The 21,780-nt window shown below is 56.4% G+C and overlaps 1 protein-coding gene across 10 annotated transcripts in view; it reads right to left on the reverse strand.

Moving 5' to 3' along the window:
- The window catches only part of LRP8 (LDL receptor related protein 8), an 81,149-nt gene that overhangs the window by 35,845 nt on the left and 23,524 nt on the right, over positions 1–21,780 (reverse strand). For all 10 annotated transcript variants that reach the window (XM_058552456.1, XM_058552455.1, XM_058552452.1 and 7 more), the window contains exons 3-4: positions 8,247–8,369; positions 625–753 (exon numbers count right to left, since the gene is read on the reverse strand). In XM_058552456.1, the coding sequence (XP_058408439.1) occupies positions 625–753; positions 8,247–8,369 (252 nt within the window). The remainder of the gene's footprint in view (positions 1–624; positions 754–8,246; positions 8,370–21,780) is intronic.

Genomic DNA, 21,780 nt, shown 5'->3' on the forward strand with positions numbered 1-21,780 from the left:
AGGACATAAGCCTGTGTTTGAGGCTCAGTGATGTGGAACAGTCCCAGTGACCACTTCCATCTGTCACTGCCGAGGCTGCTGGGAATGTCTTCCCCGCCCTGTGACATCTGTGCTCAAATCTGAGATTTCAGCAACAGTCGTCCTTCACACCTCAGGAATCTGTCCCCCTCCCCCCGACACTTCCAGTGCCTTGGCCCAGGCCACCACCAGTTATCGCCACGGCCCCCACCCTGGTCTCCCTGCCCTTGCTCAGAGATCGGTAGAGACTTATGGAATGGATGAGCAGATGTCAGCATGGTAAGAACTCATGGGGGCTTTGCTGTCCAGACCTGAGTTTGAATCTCAGTCCCATCACTCAGCTTTGGGTCCTTTTCCTCATCTGTCTGAGCCTCAGTTTCCTCACTCATAAAATGCAGATGATAATGGCTGCTGATGAGGTGGTTGTGAGGATGAAAGAAGAAAATGTCTGCAAAGTGCCTGGCCATTACTAGTGTTCTGATCAGTACCCTTTCCTCTCTACCCCCCACGCCCCCTGGAGAGCCAGGACCCTCCCAGAAGCAGCCGCTGCTCCCTGAGCTGCCTGACCACGCTTGGCAGACCCTGAGGATGAGACCCTGGACTCACAGGTGGCACAGCCGGCCTCGTCTGCTCCACTCTCGCAGTCCTTCTCCCCATCACAGCGCCATGAGGCGGGCACACACTTGTGGCTGGTGGGTCCACAGCTCAGCTTCTCTGCGGGACACACCTGCTTGGCTGTGGAGACAGATACACGCGCATGTCTTAGTCAAGGGGGACACAGGATATGGTGCCAACCAGTCCTACTGCCCGGCCCCAGCCACCTGGCCTGAGGCCCTGGGAATCCATCAGGGCCTTCCTACCCCATGTCTCAGTTTCTTCATCTGAGAAGAAGCCCCTGTTTGCCCCTAAGACTTTGCAAATCCTACATGTGACCCCACCACTGCCCTGCCTAACACCCTTTCATGGCCCCCTGGTCCCTGGCACGCAAGACCCTCCTTGATCCGACCAACCCCTGCCTGCCTCACCGTCCCCACCTCCCCCCTCCAAACCTCCCTTTAAGCTCCAGCAACATGGAGCCACTGTACCCCGCATTCTTCTCTGCCATTTCCCAGCTGTATGCCCTTGAGCGAGATATGCCCCATTGGGCCTCTTTTTGCCTTCCAGATCAATGACTCCATGATCTGAACCTGTAGATTTGAAGGGCTCACCAAGGCCCCAATGACTCCCCTGGTATGACCCAACCCCCTCCAAGCCTTCACCCCCAGCGATGATGCTGAGCCCGCTGCTGAGCGCAGTCGCCGCGTGGCAGCGCCCGGCGGGACCACACAGCTATAATTACTGCAGCTGCAATCAGAGTCTGACTCAATCAGGGGCCCGACGCCCCAGGCTTGATTCTCAATTTGGAAGAAAGAATGAGAACCCTGATCAGCGCTGGGGATGCCTCTCATCCTGAGCATCCCAGGATGACCCACGTGACAGACTCTGCCGAGGCAAATGCATCTCAGACCTGCACGGCTGGCTCCCTGCTGCCTTTCAGGGAGTACAGGAGGCCTGAACTCAGTGGTCTCTAGGATGTGCCAGGCCCAGTGCTAGATGCTTCCATTTAATCTTCACAATAACCCACCAGGGTGAGGATTATGACGTGGCCTCCAGCACAGAGGTCGAGGGCACGGGCTCTGGAGCCTGGCAGCCTGGGTTCAAATCCTAGCTCCATCACTCAGTGCCTATCTACCCCGGTCAACAGTCCTTATCTCTATGCCAGTACTATTCCCTGTCTCATGGGATTGTTATGATGACTAAGTTAATGTCCATAAAGCACTCAGAGAAGGCCCAGCCCAGTGCTCATTAGTGATACCTACTATTATTCTCCACGTTAACAGATGAGGACTTGTTTATTCCCTCATTGAGCACCTACTGAGCACTGCTGTGCTACACGGTGGTAGCCCCGGGTCTGAGTCACACTGCTGGTAAAGAACGAGTGAGGGTTCTAAGTCAGCCACGACCAATGCCAGAGACTGGGCACAGTCTGCTGCACCCCGGAGGCAGTGGGTTTCGGTGCCTTACCCTCAATTTTTCTCTCTGACCTCAGACCAGTTTCCCCTCCTCTTACTTCATGGCTGGGATGAGAGGCCACAAGAGATAGAGAAAAGGGCACAGACAAGATGGGGTGGGGGGCAGGTGTCTGAGTCAAGGCCCCTGACACTACTATGCCATGGAAGAGGAATACCTCAGACGCCCAAGTGTGAACCCCAAAGTTATCCCTAGGAATCCACTTCATGAAATATAAGGCAACCGATTGGGAGTATAGGATACACGGATCCATTTTACAGAAATTTCCCTTTACAAGTAACTCGGGTGGAGCCCTGGAAAGCGCTGACACACAAAGCCCTTTTACAGATGCCGCCTTGGGGCTGTAGTGCAGGGTGGCGAAGGCGCCTGGGAGTTGGGAGTGGGGCCCTTCCAGAGCACCACTGGCACCAACACTCTGCGGGACCTCAGTAAGCACTGCCCCTCCTGGGCCACCAGAAGACGAGGGAGCTGAAGCCACCAGTGTTTCCCAGAGTCCTGACTAAGGTGGGGAGGGGCTGTTAGAAGTGCAGGTTCCTGGGCCCCAGCTCTTACTGGACAGAATCCAGACTTCAAGGAGAGAGCCCAGGAATCTGCATTTTAGAACTCGCCGCCTGTCCTCCCCCCTCCAACCCCACCATGATTCCCATGCACCCATTTAAAAACCCCTGGGTTATTATTCTGCAAGTTCAAAAGATATAGGATATTTCATCTCTTTTAAACTCACTCGCAGAAAAGTGATAGAAGCATTCTGTATGTTTGTGAGCCCTGAGAGAGCAATGGGATGGAGGGACAAGGCGACCATATATCCCAGAGCCAGGCCTCAGGAAAGAGAACCTCACAGAGGAGTTGAAAGGAAGCTCATATTTACTGAGCACCTACTGTGTCAGGCTGCACTGTGCTGATGATTTGATATTTTCCCCTTTCACACTTATCCTCACCCTGCCAGGTAAGCAAACCCTGCAGGCTGTGAGTGCAAACTCCAGGGGCACCATTCACAAAGATCCTCATGTCAGCGGCGCCCCTGGAATGGAGCAGGGCAGCGGCCTTGCAGATAAGCACTCCATTTTACAGATGAGGAAACTGAGGCTCAGAGAGACCAAGTAACTGGCCCAGGGATGCACAGCAGTGAGAGGCAGAGTCCAGGTTCCTCTGATTAGAGCCCTGCCCTTTCCCTCAAACCCCACAAGTTCCTGTGGGTAGAGAAGTGGCCCAGAACCAGCCCCAAACTCTCCGCCCAAAGCCCAGGCGACTGAAATGGGCTTGACCGGCCGCACCACCTCTGGAGGCCTGGTTCTGCAGACCCCAGTGCAGCAGGCAGCTGCTTGAACTTTTAATGAATATTTATACAGTTAATTGCATAACCTTTCAGCAAGGACAATGATTAAACAATCCGTCTGTTTCCTTTCTTTATAATTAATAAGACATTTGCTGTGTCCCTAAATAGACAGCTCTAATGACAGGCTCTCAAGGATTCAGCAGTGCCTGACACCAGCCCTCCTACCCTCAAAGAACCAAGGTACCGTCTTGAAATGTGAGGACACAAGAGGCCTTGGAGGTGACATTGAGGGGCATCCACTGGAGTGACAGGAGACAGAGGCCCAGAGAGGGGAAGAGACCTGCCTAGGTTACTGGATGCCAGTCGTCCAACTGCCTGTCTCTCCTGGAACCTCACTGTCTATGTTGGGACACAGCTCTTCGCAAAGCCAGGATGTGAACCTCACTCTCCGGGCTCCTGGGTCAGGCCTCTCCTTGCCTAGCCCTGGGAAGCTGGTCTGGGCAAGTGTTGACGTGCAGTATCTCCTGATGAGGTGGGTACTATTATTATCTCCATTTTACGGATGAGAGAGCAAAGCCCAGAGAGGGTAAGTTGTTTGCCCAAAGTCTGTGGTGAGGGGCAGAGCTGGATTTCCATCCCAGGTCTCTCTGAATTCCAAATGCACTGCTTAACTTATTGCACTTAACCACTGCACATGAGAGGGAGGAGGCTCACCAGGCCTTGGCTCAGGCCAGGTCTGCAAGATGGCAGATGGCCGTCTGATATCCACTTTCAGGATAACTGAAGCCAGAGGCCCCCCAGTAGCACAATGCAGGAGACAAGAGTGTGGATTCTGGAGCTGGACAGACCTGGGTCCAATCTCATTTACTTACACGAAGGTCCTTTGGCAAGTCACATAACCTCTTTGCACCTTGGCTCCCCTCATCTGAAAACAGGGTTACATAATCTCTTAGAGTTGGTGGGTGGTTTAAAAGAGGAAACATATGGAAATCCCTACACTCAGAGCCTGGAACAAATTCTTGTTTGCCCTTGTTTTATTTTATGAAATGCAGAAGCAAAGGGCTGGAAGACCCTGGTCTCATCCCTCGGGATGCACATTTCAGAGTCCACAGGGCCTACCACGATGCAGCCCCCACCATGGAATGCCTCTCTCTCTCTCCCTGGGAGACAGATGCCCCAAGGGGTGCCTTTGGCCTGCTGTCCAAGTGTCCCTAGGTTTTGAGAGGCAGGAGGGAATAACCCACTATCTCTCAGACATCAGGAATCCTCCAAAGTCAGTAAGGGCCTAAAAGTCCATCTGGAGTGGCTGTAGGCATTTATAAATTCCCAGAGGATCCTTCCCCAGAAATCCAGATCCACTGGTACTTTCTCTAATTCATAAGTTCACAAATTAATAAAAGAGAAATGTCTGTTGAATAAAAGAATGAAAGTATTTGACAGCTGCTTAGAGTGGGTGCATCTGCAGTGTCAGGCCACGTGAGGCTTAGGGCCAGACAACCTCCAAATGAGGACCCCAGCTCCAAGGGGCCAGACACTCAAGCAGTGAGCACTCCCATTGTCCAGCTCCTGCTCCAGACAGCACGGCCTAGGACCACCGCACGTGCAGAGGGGGCGGTTACACCAAGCTCCTTCACACGGCGTCAGGCAAAGCATCTGCAGCTGAGTCAGCCCCTACTCGCTGGGTGAGCCCAGAAAATCTCTGGGCTTCCACTTCCTGATCTGTAATAGAGAGGTACACTTGGTTAATCCATGAGGTCCCCCTTCCAGGTGGATAGTTCTAAGCTGCATGAATAAAACCCCATTTTCAATAAGCAGCACCCAGAATTGTAAGTCATTCACCTTGAACCAACCTCCCACCCCCACCCCGCACCCCTCCCAACAGATGCCTGAAGGTGGGTCAGAAGCCGTCCCCAATCAAGTGAGCTATAATTAGAGCTGAAATGTTGTTGCTTCATTAGGCAAATGTCCTGGGCTTTCCTACGGTGACTCTTGGCTGTATTTGATAGACAGAATCCAGAACCAGAAGGAAAGAGAGCTGGGAGAAATCCCAGCCAGCTAGGGGCAGACGACATAGTGAGGGAACACAAGAATGGGGACCTGCTCCCAAATCCCTCTCCCTCTCGATGCAAACCCCTCTCACTTACACTATTCTAAGATTTTAAATTGGTGTATGTGGGGAAGAGGGCCTGGAGTCAAAATCTAGTAATAAAAATAACACTGCCAGTTACTCCAGCACTGACACTTGGCTTGCATTTATTTTATCTGACCCTCACAATCCTGTAAGGCAGGTACCATTACCCCATTTTACAGATGAATAAACTGAGGCTCAGGGAGGTTGAGCAACTTGCCTGAGGTCTCACAGGTTAGAGGACCTGAGCCCAAATATATCCGACACCAAAACCACTACACTTTACTACTGCCTATAATCTTTGAGGGTGGGGAGGGGGCTCTGTCCTGGGAGCTGGCACAGTCCCCAGGAACCTGGTAGGCTGCGGAGGCTGCTATGGCTACGACAATTAAATAGGCAACAGGTTGGCTGCCGGGTTCCCATTTGGTCGGGAAGCTGTGAGCAGCCTGCTACCAGGTCTTGCTGCCCCAAATTCTGCCTGACCATCCAGGTCCCACTCTGGCCCACCTCATCCAGGCAGCCCTCCCCACCCACAGGCCTTGCCCACCTATGACCAATGTAACTCTGCACAAGAAGTGGGATCTGGGTCCTGGGCCCCAGCTGGGCACAGACAAGGGAGAAAGAGGGTCTCAGAACCCTAAGAGTCCAAGAATCGTAGAATCATAGTCTTTGGAATTCTGGAATGTTAGAAACGGGGGCCCAGAGGTGGGGGTAAAGTATGTAGGACCTCATAGAGAATCACTGGGAGAGCCCAGAGAGCTAAGTCTTGGCTGCTGCTGCCACGGGGCGCTCTGTCAAGCGTCAGAGAGCCTGAGAAGCCTGTGTGTTTTCATAGAAGGCAGACGAGCCATGAACAACTTGTGTGTCTTGAAACCAAGGCCCTCAACTTCTCTGTGCCTCCAGTTACTCAGCTGTCAAAGAAACTCGCCTTACAGCTGGGCACAAAGTGGGCCTGGGAGGCAGGAGGGGTGAGGCCAGAGGGCCCCTGCACAGCCCGGAGGATAGGAAGGCAGCAAGTGCTGGGATGGGCAAGAGGGGGAAAGACAGAGGGAGACACGGGACAGGGCAGGGGGAGAGACAGCAAGAGGGAAGATGAGGACAGGGGCAGGCAGGGAGGGGAGGGAGCCCAAGAGAGCAGGTGGGCAGGACCCCGGGGGGCAGGAGGAGGATGAAAAGGGACAGCAACACACAGAGACACACATGGGGAGAAGGGGGCACAGCTCTCAGGCAGCAGGACAGACCTCAATAACAATCATGAGGCTTCCCCTCCCCTTCTGCCCCCAGTGTCCAGGGTCACTGCTGGGGGAGCCAAGCTGGCTGACTGCAATGGTGGAAAAGCCCCCCACTGCCACCGCCCCCATGCCCACACACACACTCCAGGCTGCACATGACTCTGCCCCTTGTTAGCTGGGCAGCCCTGGGCCTCAGTTTCCTTCCCTCTAAACAGGGATCCACCCCCTCCCAAGGTTGCCCAAGGATGAGAGTCACGAGTGGGCATGGCTGGGCTTTGTGCCTTCCGAAGCTCAGGACGATCAGGACGAACAAAGCGCTGGGCTGCCCCCTGCCCAGGCACCTCCAGGCCAGCACCGGGTGTGGCTCCTTGGTGGGGCAAGGAAAGGGTAGGGCCTGCGGCACGACAGGACATAACATGACCCATGCCACAACATGACCGGGGAGGTGGGGGCAGCTGCGCAGGGAAACGAGGAGCCCTGTGTCGGGCGGGGGGTGCTCCTGTTCTCCCTTCTCTCTCCCGCGGAGACTGGTAGCTCTGTTGCTAGGAGACAAGGAAACCCAGTTATCACCAGCCACAGCCCTACATGAGATGCTGGCCTCCATCGTCCCCGCCTCTGCCTCAGGGGTGACTGTGACCCCTAACAAGGACCCGGGTGCGGTCCTCACAAGCCCCCCATCCTCCACGTGCTCCCCCCAGCCTTTTGTCTCAGGCTCACTCTGCCTCCAGGATGCTGGGTCCTTCCCCGCCCCCTCTCATCTCCTTTTTAATTTAACAAATGTCACGGAATGACCTGCCGGGTGTAAGTTTGCTTTGAGGATTAGGGCCTGGAAAAGAAATCAGAGAGAGACAAAGCCCTGAGTGTGGGAGGCGGGCCTGGGGCTCGGCTCTGGCCCCCGCCTCACCTCTGGCTGCCGTGGCTGCCACCCTCCTGCCATGGAGGCCGGGGCCCCCGGGCTCAGCTGCCAGGGCAGAGGGAAGAGCTGGGGCCTCAGAGTCCTGGCTGGGTAGCTTGGGCAGGTCACTTAACCTCTCTGAGCCTCAGTGTCCTCCTCTGCAAAATTCAGGAAGTGGCAGTACCTGTCTCATGAGGCTGCTGTGAAGACAAGATGGATTAATGCATAAAAGAGCTTAGCACAGTGCCTGGCACACAGTAAATGCTTAACGAGCACCAGCTAGTAGAATAATGATTCAGGTCCTCGAGAAAAAAAGTGGGGGAGGCTAAGGGGAGGCCGGGAGGATGTGCTATGGCTATGTCTGGGCAGAAGGGCTACTTCTAGCTGGTCCTACAGGAGCAGCGCCCAACCTGCAGAAGGCCTGTGAAGAAAGCCCAGAAACAGGGCACTAGCCACAGCACCTAGATCCCCCTGAATGTCTGTCGGGAGCCCCTGAGGGCGTGGCACAAAGTGGGCTGTTTGACAGGTCACCTCCCTTGAGCCTCTCAACCTCCCAACAAAGATCTGATGAGGAAACTGAGGCCCAGAAGGACGCCCCCCTCCCCCAGCCCAAGGGGCAGGACTCACTGCAAGCGGCCTCGGACTCATCGGAACCGTCGGGACACTCCTCCTCGCCATCACACTTCCACCGCTCGGGGATGCAGTGGCCGTTGTCACAGGTGAAGTCGCTGTCCGCACAGGTCTTCTTGGCTGCAGGGCAAGGAGAAGAGCGTGAGGGGCCTGGTGGGCACAGCTTTTCTAGGACACGCAGTCAGGTGGCTACGGGGCGACCAGAATGTGCTCGGTTTGAAAGCTGGACCACATGACCTCCCACAGCCCCACCAGGACATGGAGCGCCTCTCCAGCCAGAAGGAAAGCACAGGAGAGAAAGGCTTATTCATTCCACCTGGAGACAAGCGACACCTGGCCCTGCCCTCCAAGTCCAGGAGTTCAAGTCCAACAAGAGTGACAGGATCCATCCACCAAGGGAACGCCTGTTACCCTGTCACACCCCTCTCTTTCCCCAAAGTCCAGTCCAACTGCCACCTCCTCCAGGAAGCCTTCCCTGATCACCCGTGGCAGCTGCTTTAGCCCCTTCAGCCGGTTCTTAGGCCCTTTACGCGCCTGTCCTACTCTTCCCAACCAGAACGAAGTCGAGGCCCCTTCTGCAAGCACCAGGGAGCTTCTGATAGTGAATCCTGAAGGCAAACAGTTATTTTGTGGAAGATTAATAAGGTATATTCTGTTCACAGTGGTAGAAAGAGCATCTACTGGGCAAGACACTCCATCTGTCTCTGCCCCCAAGGCGCTCACTGCCTAGAGGGGGAGGCCCCACACGGGGGCTTGAATCTCAGTTCTGCCCCTCTCTATCTAGGTGACCTTGCGGATGTTACTTAACCTCAGAGCCTCTGTTTTCTTATCTATATAATGGGGAGAAGAAAACAAAAAGCTCTGACGAGGAGTAACAAGAAGTTATAATGTATGAGGAACATGCAACAGAGATCCTGGCACATGGCAGATGCTAGGTGAGGAGCAGCTATTACTGTTTGTATGGTTTAAGTCTTAATTAGAAGCAAAGAAAATGGGGTGTCTGTGCCCTCACAGGGGACGTGGGTAGCAGGCTGAGATCTCACAGCTGGAAGCAGACCTGGGACAAGAACACAGGACCGGCAAGGTTTGCTCCCTCCCTGTCCCTCCACTGGCCTGAGGCTCCTCCGGTGCAGGGCCTGTGTCAGATCCAGCACAGGACCCAGCTCAGGGGAGAGCGCAGTGGGGGCCCTGCACCCTGGCATCCTGGCTGCCCAGCCTCTGCTCCCACACCTCCAGGGCCGGTGCTCACCTTCACTCACCCCAGGAAGTTCCTTCCCAGCGGCCAGGCCAGCCGTGGCTATGTAAATCCTCCCACGGGCCCTCTGGCTGCCTCTGGGGACACGTGACTGCTCCCCCTGCCCTAAGCAGCCTGACAGGGGTTTGGGGACAGACACTGTGTCTCCTGAATCCGTTCCATTTCTCCCTTGCTTTTCAATGGAATTCTTGCAGTACATCTGTGTTCTAAGATGAGTTTTCTTCACACTTTCCTTAGAAGAACACCTCTGTCTGTGCAGGGCTAGAAGAAACCAGAGGAATCCGAGTCCACCTGCAGATGGGGGCCCTGAGGCCCAGAGAGGGAAAGGGTCTGGTGTAGGGAAACATAGCAAGGCAGGGACCAGAACCCTGAGCAGCCCTCCCTGAGCCCTGCACTGAGGGATCGTTGTGGGAAACAGACACCAATACCGCCTTTCAGTAAATCACAGCCCATAATCATCCTAACAGAAGTACAGTTATGAATCAGCCACAGCACCTGGGGCATTTCCTAACGAGCACCAGAGCGTTCCCTCCACAAGACGCTCGGCATCCAAAAAGAGGCGTATATCCCAGTGTTTTCTTTTTCCTGCTCTGATGTTCTCTGAGTGCATCCTGTGTGCCAGGCTCTGGGCTGGGTACGTTACTCAGGAAACCCCACGACAAAGGGCCTGTTACGTCTCCACTTGACACACGAGGAAATCCAGGCCCAGGGGCGTTAAGCTACATGCCCATGGTGACATCTGGGTGGGAGCAGGGCCACAATTTGACCTCACATCAGACGCCCCTCTTCCCCACCCATGGCTCCTCAAACAAAACGCCCAGCAGCGTCGGATGTAGAAGAAAAGTCCCAGAGTAGTTGGGACAGTCCCACGGAAGCTTCAGTCTGGCATTCAAAGAGCCTGCATCTGTGCCCTGAGCACACAGGGGAGAACTCAGCCCACCCTGCCCCCTGGAGCTCAGCATGAGTGCACAACTGGGTGGACCCCAGAAGAGCAAGGCAGGCTTGATGAAGAAGGCCATGACGGGGCTCCCTCGCTGGGCCTGGGCCACCACCCGCTCTCCAGGGATCTGTCCTCCCTGGCGTTCTGGGAGCCTGGGAGGGAGCTCGGCCTCCCACCGTGTGCCAAGCCCTGGTAGGCACCGGGCAAGGGGGCGAGAGCAGCCAAAAGCATCATCACAGTCCTGAAGGGCAGCCTTGAAGCCAGCCGGGCCCAGGAAATGGCGGCCTCAGGGATGGAGGTCCCATGGTGCTGTTCTGGGGAACGGGTTTGTTCCCTGCCATGACCAGTTAGGACATTTTCCACCCTGGCTCTGCCCTGGCACCTTTTACCCAACATCCCAGTGACTCCTCACAGCTCTCCTGGCAGTAGTTGTTAATCCTATTTTACAGAAGAAGAAACTGAGGCTCAAAGAGGTGAGGGTGGCAGGTGGCAGAAGTGGGATTTCAATTCCATGCAGCAGCTGCCAAAGCTTGGGCTCTTTAGTCTACTAAGGCCCTCGGTCACCTCAGCATTACCAGGCTAAGACTGAGGACCCCCATGGAGGTCCTCAGTGTGACCAGGTCCCAGGGGCCACAGGACAAGGCAGGGGGGCAGATCAGCCACAGCTCGGAGGTGCCTGCATGAGGTGTCGCCTGGAATGTGCCCAGAAGGGTGCAGCAGAATAAACCTGGGCTTATGACAACTTGTGCTCTGCTAATGGACTGCCCTAGGGAAACTGAGGCAGCATGGTCCCTTTTAGGTTGAGGACTAGACTAAACCACCTTGGTGGGCCCTGTCTGAAGGGTAACCATGTGGAAGGATTTGGAGTCAGGGCTGAGACTGAATCCTGGCACAGCCACCTTCTCTCTGGGTGACCTTGGGCAAGTTCCGTCCCTCTCTGGGCAAGTGGGGATGGTGACTCTCCCATGCAGCACTGCCACAAGGACAGAAGGCAGAAAGGCTCTCCTGAGGGATCTGAGCAAGCATTGCAGTGTCGGGTTGTTAGTGTAAGGAGCCCGGCAGCCCTCGTCAAGAGGCTACATCAGCTCTGCCAAGAGATGAGGGCTGGGCCGTGCTTCGAGGCTGTCAGAGCAAGCCATGCCAGACCCCCACCTCCTGGCCTCGGCAGCCTTGGCTCCAGCTCCCAGGGTGATTCCCCAGCTGGGCTCGAGGCTGTGGCTCCCTGTTTCCAGGGATTTATGTCCCTCCATGCCAGTCGCCCCTTGGACAATGCCCACCTCTGTGAGTCCCTGTACTCCACAGCCCAGGAGCAGTACATAGTCATCCAGGGTCTGCGACATCATAATCTGGTGCCATGGCAACAGATGGGCTGCTACAAAGGACTTGGGATTCCAGAGGGCAGTGGGGAGGGGCCAACCCCAGGGCAGAGGGGGAGAATGGGAAATCCAGGACAAAGGAAGAGGGAGCTGCTATTTGTAACAAGAACGCAGGCTGAGGAAAGCGTCAGACAGTCTGTGGCAGATTGAACTCTGCTCTGCCACTTGTGGCTGTGTGACCTTTTGCAAGTTGTACAACTTCTCTGAGCCTCACCTTCTTCATCTGCATTCAGGGATAATGTCCCTGCTTCTCCACACAGGGTTGTTGTGAGGAGCAAATGGGCTAAGGATGGCGCCAAGACTTTATTAACTGAAAACCATAAAGGTGCAAGTTTGAGGCATGCAGTCATCAGCCCCAGCTGCTGTGTGTGTGACACTGGGCCCAGCAGACACACTGGGCCTGCCTCCTCATCTGGAAATGGAGGCGTGGTGCTGACTGACTCTTAAGCCCCTCTCCGCATCCAGTCTATGATCTTGTGAAATTATGATGATCACTCAGCACCTCCCAGCTTCCCCAGCCCCAGAGGCGTCCTTCCCTGAGACAATATGCATCCTTCACACTATTGTTTCCACCCACCCTCATCCGCAGCCCCAGTGCAGACAGGGGGCTTCAGAACAAAGATGAGTCACGGCTGCCAGGAGGAGCTGCTCATGTGGCTCCCTCTTAGCAGTCACATCATGTTGGAGCCCGGGGTCTTGAAGGCCCTATACAGCTCTCCCACTCTATAAGCCGGAAAACCAGGGCGCAGAGAGAATTGGCTGCTCAAAGTGTGTGCGACGTGTCTGTGCGATGGCTGCACCTGAATCCAGGGATCCTGACTCCCGGTCCCACTGTGTGGCCAGGAAGCAGGGGAGGGCCACCTGACCCAGCCCAGGGGTCAGGGAAGGCTTCCTGGAGGAGGGGACCATGTTCAGGGAAGAGGAGTCAGCCAAGCAGTGGGAGTGAGGAGAGCGATGAAGGACATTCCAGGGAGAGGGATAACAGGGCCTGGGATATGGCGTACAATGGCCATTCAGGGCCGGGGTGGAGGCAAGTGGCAAGGGACCTGGGAGCTCCACTAGGCCAGGGGCCAACTCGCCCCCGCTGGCACCACGCTGCCCTTCAGAGGCCCAGTGCAGGGGCCAGGCTTTCCCTGAGCTCACCCAGCCTCTGCTAAGCTCAGGGCTGCTGTTTAGCTGCTGGGGCTTCCTTCAGGATTTGGTGAGGCCGTGCAACACGGACCATCAGCCCCGAGCTGAGGAAGAGAGGGGCAGAGGGCAGGACGGAAAGCGACGGGCCATCCACCTAGACGTTTGGGATAAGACATTATTTTCCCCGTTGGAGAGTCATGATGCCCACTGCCTTACTAAAGGCCCTGAGAAGGCCTGCAGTGAAGACATCAGACTGACTGTTTCCTCCAGCACTTCCCAAACTCGTTTAGCCAAGGATCTCCTATTTTGGATGCCGTGTCTGTTAATTTCCCAAGAAACAAGTGGTCCAATGAATCATACCCAAGGAGACACTGCTGTAGTGCAAGCCCCTCATCCTCAGATAAGAAAATGAGACTCAGAAGGGGGAAGGAGTGGCCTATGGTCACACAACAGAAGCTGGTACCCAGATTTCTGTGTCTGGGCCAGCTCCACAAATCATGAAAAATCGTCTCTTATTTTTCAGGTCTTCACAGAGCACTTGGCCCAGAGTGAAGCTGAGGGGACTCCACTGGGGAGACCCCAGTCCTCAGGGCAGGGACATGTCCAGAGGAGAGCCCAAGATCGGGGAGGGGGATTGACACCAGGCCAAATGGGACAGAGAGATGTCAGGGATGCAGGCTCTGTCTGCCCTCAGTGTTCTGCAAATAGGCTGTGGGCCCCAGGGAATATTCTTTGAGGGCAGAGCAGAGACCTATTGGAAAGGGATTCCAGCTCAACATGATTGCTGAGGCGCCTGGGGTAGTTGAGACTGAGAGAGTCAAGACAGAAAGCCCCCACTTTGGAGACCAGCGCCCAGAAGGGACTCATGTGTTCCCACTTCCTCTCCCGACCTGGACCAGCACAGGGTAGCCTGGCTCCGGCCCCGCAGCCTAGCCCTAAGGCAGCTGGGCCACGGGTACCCGGGTCGGGGAGATGAAAGGGCTGCTCCCTCTGTGGTTACCCTTCTGCAGTGCTTGCCAGGCCCTGGCGTTTGTTGCCAAGACAACTGCTGCCAGCAGAAGGAAGATCCGGGGTGGGGGCAGGGGGCGTGCCAGCCCGCCCCTGGCCTACTAACCTGGCAGACAGATTTAAATGACAGCCCAGGAAGCTACTATTAAACTGTCACCCCAGTCAACAGGAAGACAGACCCAGAGTGTTCTCTGGCTGCGGCAACAACACAGCAGGAGTGAGAGGGGGAGGAGATGGGGCCTAGAGCAACCTGAACCCCCTCTTGGGAGGCCCTGGTCTGCCTGCCTGTTGACCCTCCAGCCAGAGCCAACCTCTCAGGCTGCGGCCGGTCCTGGCGTGTAGCGGCAGCGCAGGGCCTGGAAAACTTGCTTCTTTATTTTTAAGCAGAGGAACCCTTTTACCAAGTGAAATCCCGACATACAAAGTAAATAAACAGGGATCTGCATTACTGGAGGCGAGGCGAGGGGGCCCATCAGCTGTTCCCCGTTCTCCCCTTAAAGGCCGTGGTGCAGCCATGAAATCCTGGGCTCACAGCCCGTCCCCAGCAGACTTGGGGCCCAGCAGCACTGGGTTAAGACCCCGGCCCCTCCCCAAAACCCTCGGCTTAAAGATACCATAGGTCTAATATAACACTTAGAACATCTTCCATGGGTTTAAGGTTCTAACTCTCTAAGGACCCCAGGTTCTAAGACCGCACCACTCCCACCAGCTCACCCTCAGCCCTGTGACGGGACTGCAGGACAGTTACTGCGTGAGCCACACATGTCGATAAGCTGTTGATGGCCCCTGACTCCATCCCTGTAAGGGACTGTGCCTCTGAGCCCCAGTGTCCACACGCTGACGATCAGATTCAAGGCTCTTGGCGGCGCGGGAAAGGCAGCCGGTTCCCACAGTGTCCTGACGCCCACGGAGTGTGGTGGGCGGGGCTCAGCCTGCGGCTTTGTGCTGCCCAGCGGGCTCCAGGGCACAGGCCACCACCATCCATCAGCAGGTGACACCTGAGGCCACTTGCTCCCCCACCCTCTCATCCCACCTGGGGAGAAAGAGGAAGGGAAGCAGCAGCAGGTGCTGAGGGGGAGGGGTGGACGAGTGAGGAGTTTGAGGACGATGAAAGGATGAAGGGCGGGCGCGGGAGGGCCACTCTCGGGTGAGGGCATCTTTGCTTTTAAAATGGACAAAATTTCCCTCAAAATTTTCCAAGTTCTCTCCTGCCCCGGCCCATTCCACTAAGGAGCTACACATTTTTAACCAGTCCAGATCATAAGACAAAACAAAAACAAGGTGAAGAAATGAGGTTTGGAGGGTTGGGAGGTCAGAGGGGAGGCTGGATGGGAGGCAGTCACAGAGCCATCTTCCCGGAGGAGGTGGCACTTGGGCTGGGCCAGATTCCCCAGCTGGAGGCGGGGCAGCTGTTCCAGGCAGCAGCTGAGGGATGACATGGGGAGTGTCAGTGTCTGTGCAGCGTCTCATGGCTATGGCAGAGGACACAGATGTCGCTCTGTGAGCTGCCTACACCACCTTGTCCCAAATGAAGAGACGGGGTCTCCAGGCTGCCCTCAGCTGGGGGTCCTTAGAGACCACGAGATGAGGACAGAGGGGGAGCCCCAGAAAGGGGAGGGACTTAAGTGAGACTTCCTGGCCAGACTTGAACCCAGGCCCCCTCTCCCCTGGTCCAGGGCTCTTTCCCCAATGTCCTCACCCTGGGTGTCCACCTGGCCCCACACCGGGGCTTCCCCATCATTTCCTTCATCTCAGTGTCCCCCTCACACAGGGTCTGACACCAAGCGGGTGCTCAAAGAACATCTATGGCCCCACATCTCTGATGGGCGGTGTGACCTCTTCCCATTCTGGGCCTCAGTTTCCTCATGTGAACAGATCTTTAAGGACCCCTCCAGCTGACGTTCCACAGACGGGTTGTGGTTCACGGTGATGCCCCTCCAAAAGGGCCGCTGGGGGCTTCCCACAGCTAAGTCCCTCTTCCAGGCCCCAGCACATCCCAGCTGCTCTCAGACGCTGCCTGACCCTGGCCCCACTGTCACCAAGGGAGGTCCAAGCCCTCGCTGGGGTATGTGGGACTCCCTGTCGCCACGGGGAAGATGAGCGTCTCCGAGGGACAGACGACAAAGGGTCTTCCTGTCACAGTGATTTGTGGATGCAGGAGGTACTGAGCCAGCGACAGCTGTGAGGGGGTGGGAGGGAGAAGAGGTTTGGGGAGAGGTGGATGGGATCAGCAGGGGTCCCTGGCTGGCACCTGCACAAGGACCAAGCATCATGTAAGGGGTGCTGCTTAGAGGAGCAGACAGCGCAGAGAAGACGGCCGTTCCTCTGCCCATCTTCCAGGCTCAGGACTGCCCACCCTGGATGTGGGCCACCCACTCGGCACTGGGATTTTAGGTCCCGAGGAAACAGCTAGAGGGAAACTCATGGTATCCTCAGAGGAGAAGCCTCCAGAGGGCAGGAGGCATGGCCAGGAAACCCTCTACGACCTCCAGCCACACAGTGCCCCTCTGCTCAGGCGGGGAGCACTTGGCTGGCCCCAGTGGGTACTCAGCCTCCTCTGACAGGGGACTTTCCTATCTAACCCCAGCCAGGCCACCGAACCGGGGTGATCCATGGCACCACCTCCCTCAGGCAGACCTCGGAGCCTGCCAAGGCCCTTTTCTGCCACTAGCCCCAGATGAGAGGAGGAACAGCTCTCTGCCTCCTCTTCTGCAGCTGAGGAAAAGGCTCCAGGTCTCATTCCAGCTGGGCTCTGCCACCAACATACTGGGTGACACTGAGCAGGCTTCTCTGGGCTCTGCTACCTCTGTCCACACTGACTTTGAGTGGCAAACCCAGGGCTCCCTGGGCAGAACCCTGCAGCCAGGGGTCAGGAGGCCACACCAGACACCAGGTGGGACAGACACTGCCTGTCAACAGCCTGGATCGGGTTTGCTAAGGCAGCAGGAGAGGTGGTCAGTCATTCCTGCCCAGCAGCCAGGTGGCATGAGGGAGTGAATGATGGAGTGATGACCCCACCTGACTGGGGAGGGACAGTCCCTCCCCCCACCCCACAGGCAGTCAGGCCCTGGCCCTGCAGTTATGTCGATGCAGCACTCTCGGCCGACAAGGCAGCAGCTAACCACTGCGGGGAAGCAGCCCTGGCGAAGCAGAAAATGCCAATGCTTTCCCCACTTAGGCTAGTAGAGAAGCATTTCCCGAGAGGAGCCCCACTGGGCCATCCTGGTGACAAATGGGCAGCGACACCCTGTTACTGGGAAATCTATCTCCTGGGGCTGGGTGGGCCTGCGGCCTCTCTGTGGCACCTCTCTGTGCTAGCTCTGGGCTTCTTGCCCAGGAGGCTGGTACGAGCTCTCTGCCACCCCTAGCCCCTCAGTGGCCATCCAGGGAGCCTCTGCCCACTGTGTGCCCAGCAGGAGGCCTGGAGGTAAGGGCGTCACTCTGCACAGTGGCTGCGGCCTGTACCGGGGAGGCTGCTGGCTTTTATTTGGAGGGAGGTTAAGATTATCTCACTGCTAATGGGGTTAACATTGGGCTCTCTCCCACCCCTGGCCTGGAGCCCTGGCTCTACTGTGTGACCTTGTATAAGTCCTCTGCCTTCTCTCTGCCTTCCCTCTTCCTCCATGACGTGACTGGATTAGACAGGATGGTCTCTAAGTTCCTTTCTTTTTCGGGTATGGTGTTAACCCACCGTGAGGTCCAGAGAAAGGCTGACAGAGGAAGGGAACCATACCTCGGTCCCCAGCCCTCCCAGTCCACCCGTGTGGCTCAGGCGGGGCACTGTCAATCCAGGCCACTAGCCATTGTCTTGCTGGAGGCCTGTCCTGGTGGGTTCCCATCTCCCCTAGAATATGACCAAGTGTCTTGGCAGGGTTCTCAGGAACACGTTGCTAGCTGCAACACTTGCTAACTGCTCCGGCCCATCCCTGGCTACCACTACCTCCCACACCCACTCACAGTCACGGACAAACCGAGGGCTTGCCCAGCGGGTGCCTTTACTTGTGCAGCTCCACCAGGCAGGAGCTTCTTCCGTCTCCACCTGGCAAAACTCTCCACACTCCTCAAGGCCAGCTCAAGCATCAACTGTTGATGGTGTCTGACAACGCCCTCCATCTCCAACAAGGCCGGAAGGAGTGGAGTCCCCACCAGGGCCCAGGGCACCGAGAGTAGAACATTAGCAAGCTCCATGCTCCACAGGGGCTTATTTTGCCAACATTTTTGTGGCAGGCCAGACCTGGGCAGCGCCCGCAGCAAGCCCTTCCAGACTGTGCTGCGCCAGCTGTCAGTGCCGAGGTGAAGGTCTGCAGCCCTGCTGGGCAGCACTCATCTCTCTGCTGACAACCTGGGGAGGCTCCACCAGACCACAGTGGACTCAGGAAGTCATCCCCACGGCTCAGTGAGCCCGTGACACGTGGCTCCGCTGCCACTGTGGAGCCAGCCTCAGGGAGATGCAAACCTTCCGCTCTCATTGTAGCTGGACCCTTGGCTGCGGGAAAGCCCTTCACAGGGCTTCTCAGGGGGAGTTCCGCAAACCCAGAGCCTCTGAGTGGTCTGGGCCTTGGAACCCTGGGTGCTACCTAGCTGCCTCTGACCTCAGAGGTGACCTGGACAAGCCCCTTGCCCTCCCTGTGCCTCAGTCTCCTCACCCAGAAATCGGAGGAGAAAGGAGTCAGGTTTTCCATGTGTACCATTCATGGGCCTGCCTTGGGCGCCTCACCAGGTTGAGAGAGAGAGAGACAGACGGGGGCACTCCGGGTGTGAGGGCAGGGCTGCATGCTGTGAGCCGGCACGGTCTGCATCCGCTCCTAGGAGGGGCGGCTGGTGTGCTGCTGGGTAATGAGGACAGCAGAGTATGTGTGTGGCCCAGGGTAGGGGCTCCATGGAGGGAGGGGAAGGGCCCCGACAGCAGGGCCACAGAGGAGCAGCTCAGAGGTGGGGAACCGTGGGGCTGTCTGGGGGACAAGGAGACTGTCTGATTGGAAACTCAGCAGAGCCCAAAGGAAACCTGGCAGAACTGGGATCCTGAATGGATGTGGGGCTGGGTGACAGGTGCGTGACCCCAGCCCCCAGCCCCTCAGCCTGGCTCTTCACAGCAGCTCTATGAGGTGGGCAAGAAGTGGGGGGTATCACCCACTTTGAGAGATGAGGAAGCAAAGCCCTTGAAAGGCAATGGACTGTCCCAAGGTCACAGAGCTCGAGGCAGGACCAGAACCCAGGTCATCTTCCCTAATACTCTACAAAGAAAGAAAAAGATGAGACGTGGACCTTCCCTCACCATTTATAGCCAAGCTGAGGAGACAAGAGCCCAGATATTACAGCCACAACCCCGAATAAGGTAAGATGGTCCTGATGAGAACTGAGGGCAGTGAGGTCATCTCCCCTCACTGGGCCTCAGTGGCCCCAGCTGAGAACAAGGACACTGAACTTGGGGGTCCCTAAGCCCTCACCAGCGCCTCCCCTCTCTGCGAGTGAGGGCTGGTGTGGTAGGAGAGGGCCAAGCTGGGAGCCTTGGAGTTGGACCTCACAGAAGGGGAGATTTGGCTGGCAGCAGTGGGGCTGGGGAAGCCCACCCTGAGAAATCTTATTTGATCCAGAAGGAAAAGGTAGATTCTAAAAGCAGATGGAGAAGGCGGTTTCTTTTCTGGCATCTTGGTGCATTTGGAAGGAAATGGGGCCCATTCTCCGAAGCCCTTTAACGTCCCGGGGGGGAAGTATGAGCGTGTGGGCCACAACCCTGCCTGGCAGCAGATTCCTGGGAGAGGTGGGCCTGGGGTCCTGAGCTCCCTCATCACACTGACCAGCCTCGAGCTGCTTACGTCCCCTCCAGTCCAGCTGGCGGGCGCCCTGCGGCTCTGCTAGCAGCAAGCAACTTAGGGTCCTGGAAGCACCGGTATGCCTACAGGTGAGTTACTTAACCTCTCAGAGCCTCAGTTTCCTCATCTATAAAATGGGGCTAACAACCAATGGCCACCCCTTCAGGGGGTGAGAATTAAAGGAGATTGTAGGTGTTGACATTATAGGGTGAGTGGTACAGCCCACAAAGGTGATGGAGTGCTTGTCAGCGATCGGTTTATTTCTTACCATCTCCCCCACCGGCTTTCCTGCTGGGACTTTGGAGGAGAGCTGGGTTGCCTTCCTGCTGGAATGGGAGAGGGCTGGGGGCAAGTGGACAAGAGGCTTGGCTCAGATGGGAAAAGCTCTGGGTGCCCTGAGGTGCCAGGAGGTGACCAGTGCAAACGGGGCACTGTGCTGGGAGGCTTGGAAGGGGCCAACACGGGCTGCAGGCAGAACACACCTGGAGGTCAGTCCCTGGAGGCCATCTAGCATTTCAACCTCATATTTCATAAATGGGGAAACTGAGGCCAGAGAAGGCCTGGGCCGGCCTGAGGTCACACTCCAAGGCAGCCTCAGCAAAGCAGTTATACTCCCTCCCAAGACCCAGTCATGGAGCAGAAGTGCAGCTTGAGAGGCCCATGGAGTCATAAAATAGCCTTAGAATCAGAACAGAATCTCCAGTCCCAGGGGAGATCTTAGACTCTTAAAACACACAATTGAAAAGTACTTAGACCCAAACTGCTCAATGTTAGGACCATGGATTCACAGAATCTTTCTAACCTCGAAATCGCAGAGAGAATCTTAAACTCACAGATAGAGAACAGAACGCTAAAGGCTCCAAACTGCAGAATCTAATCCAGGCTCCAGGAGTGGCAAAGGCCTGCCCCCACCCCGCCAGTGCAGGAATCCCCTGTTCCCACCACTAACATATGGCCATTCCGCCCTCTTGAATGCTCTCAGCGACAGGGGACTCAGTCAGCCCTGCCGGCTGGAGGGTGCACACGTTCCTTCCTCTTGAACAGGGAGGGAAATAAGTTCTCCACAGGAGAGCCCCACTTTGTACAAATGAGTTTTTCACCCCTCCTTGTTCTTTGGCTCTGGTCGGAAAGATTCCTAGGGAAGTGGAAAGGAGCCAAGGGCTGCCACAAAATGACTTTAACCAGCAGACAGGCTGGTAATGGGTTTCGGTGGGAAAAAGGAAGGAGAGGGGCGATTAATTCCAACTTGCTCTGGATGAAGGAATTAAGGCAGAGTACTGAGGAGGCAGCAGTTCTGTTAACCTGGGCAGAATACCAATTACTTTGGCCTTCTCAAAATTGCCAGAAATAAAGAGAAAACCCCAGAAGAGAAGGTGACTGTGGCCCAGGGCTCATCTGGATTAGCTGTTTGTTTGCCCTGGCACCCTAATGATGGGAATGAGGGAAAATCCCCCGTTTCCTGGGAGACGGCCATGCCAAAGTGGGGGAGGAAGGGCAGGCCCACGTGTTGCCACTGGACCGCTTGGCAAGTGCTCAGGGCAGAGGGGGTCCCAGGTTCACCCTGGAAAAGCTCGGTGCAGGGCTGCTGGGGCTCCCCTAGCCCAGCCTCTCCAGCGCACACCCTCAGTGCTGTGTTCTGGGAGCTAGCCTAGGAGGACCAAGCTTCTGATGTCCCCTGTTCTAACTGAGAAGTCTCAGCTCTCTGCTGCTGGAAGCCAAAATAATCAAGTAGGGGGCCTACTATGTACCAAGTACCCTGCTAGGTGCTGGTAGGACCTTCAGGGGTGGCCATGTCTCAGGGTGTTGGTCCTGCAGGGCTGGGCTCAGGGCTCTGGCCGAGACCAATCCCCTATCTAAAGGCCAGCCATGGGGCAGGCAGCATGGGCAGAGTTAATGGCCAGGGGCCTAACAGGATGGCCATGAGGCCTCCGGTCCAGAGCTGGGCAGAAGGACACAGACGTGGCTGTTGGAGGTGAGTCGAGGGAGGGAGTGGGGCAGGTGCCTAGCA

This window comes from Diceros bicornis, chromosome 13, assembly GCF_020826845.1.
Source record: "Diceros bicornis minor isolate mBicDic1 chromosome 13, mDicBic1.mat.cur, whole genome shotgun sequence".
NCBI lineage: Eukaryota > Metazoa > Chordata > Mammalia > Perissodactyla > Rhinocerotidae > Diceros > Diceros bicornis.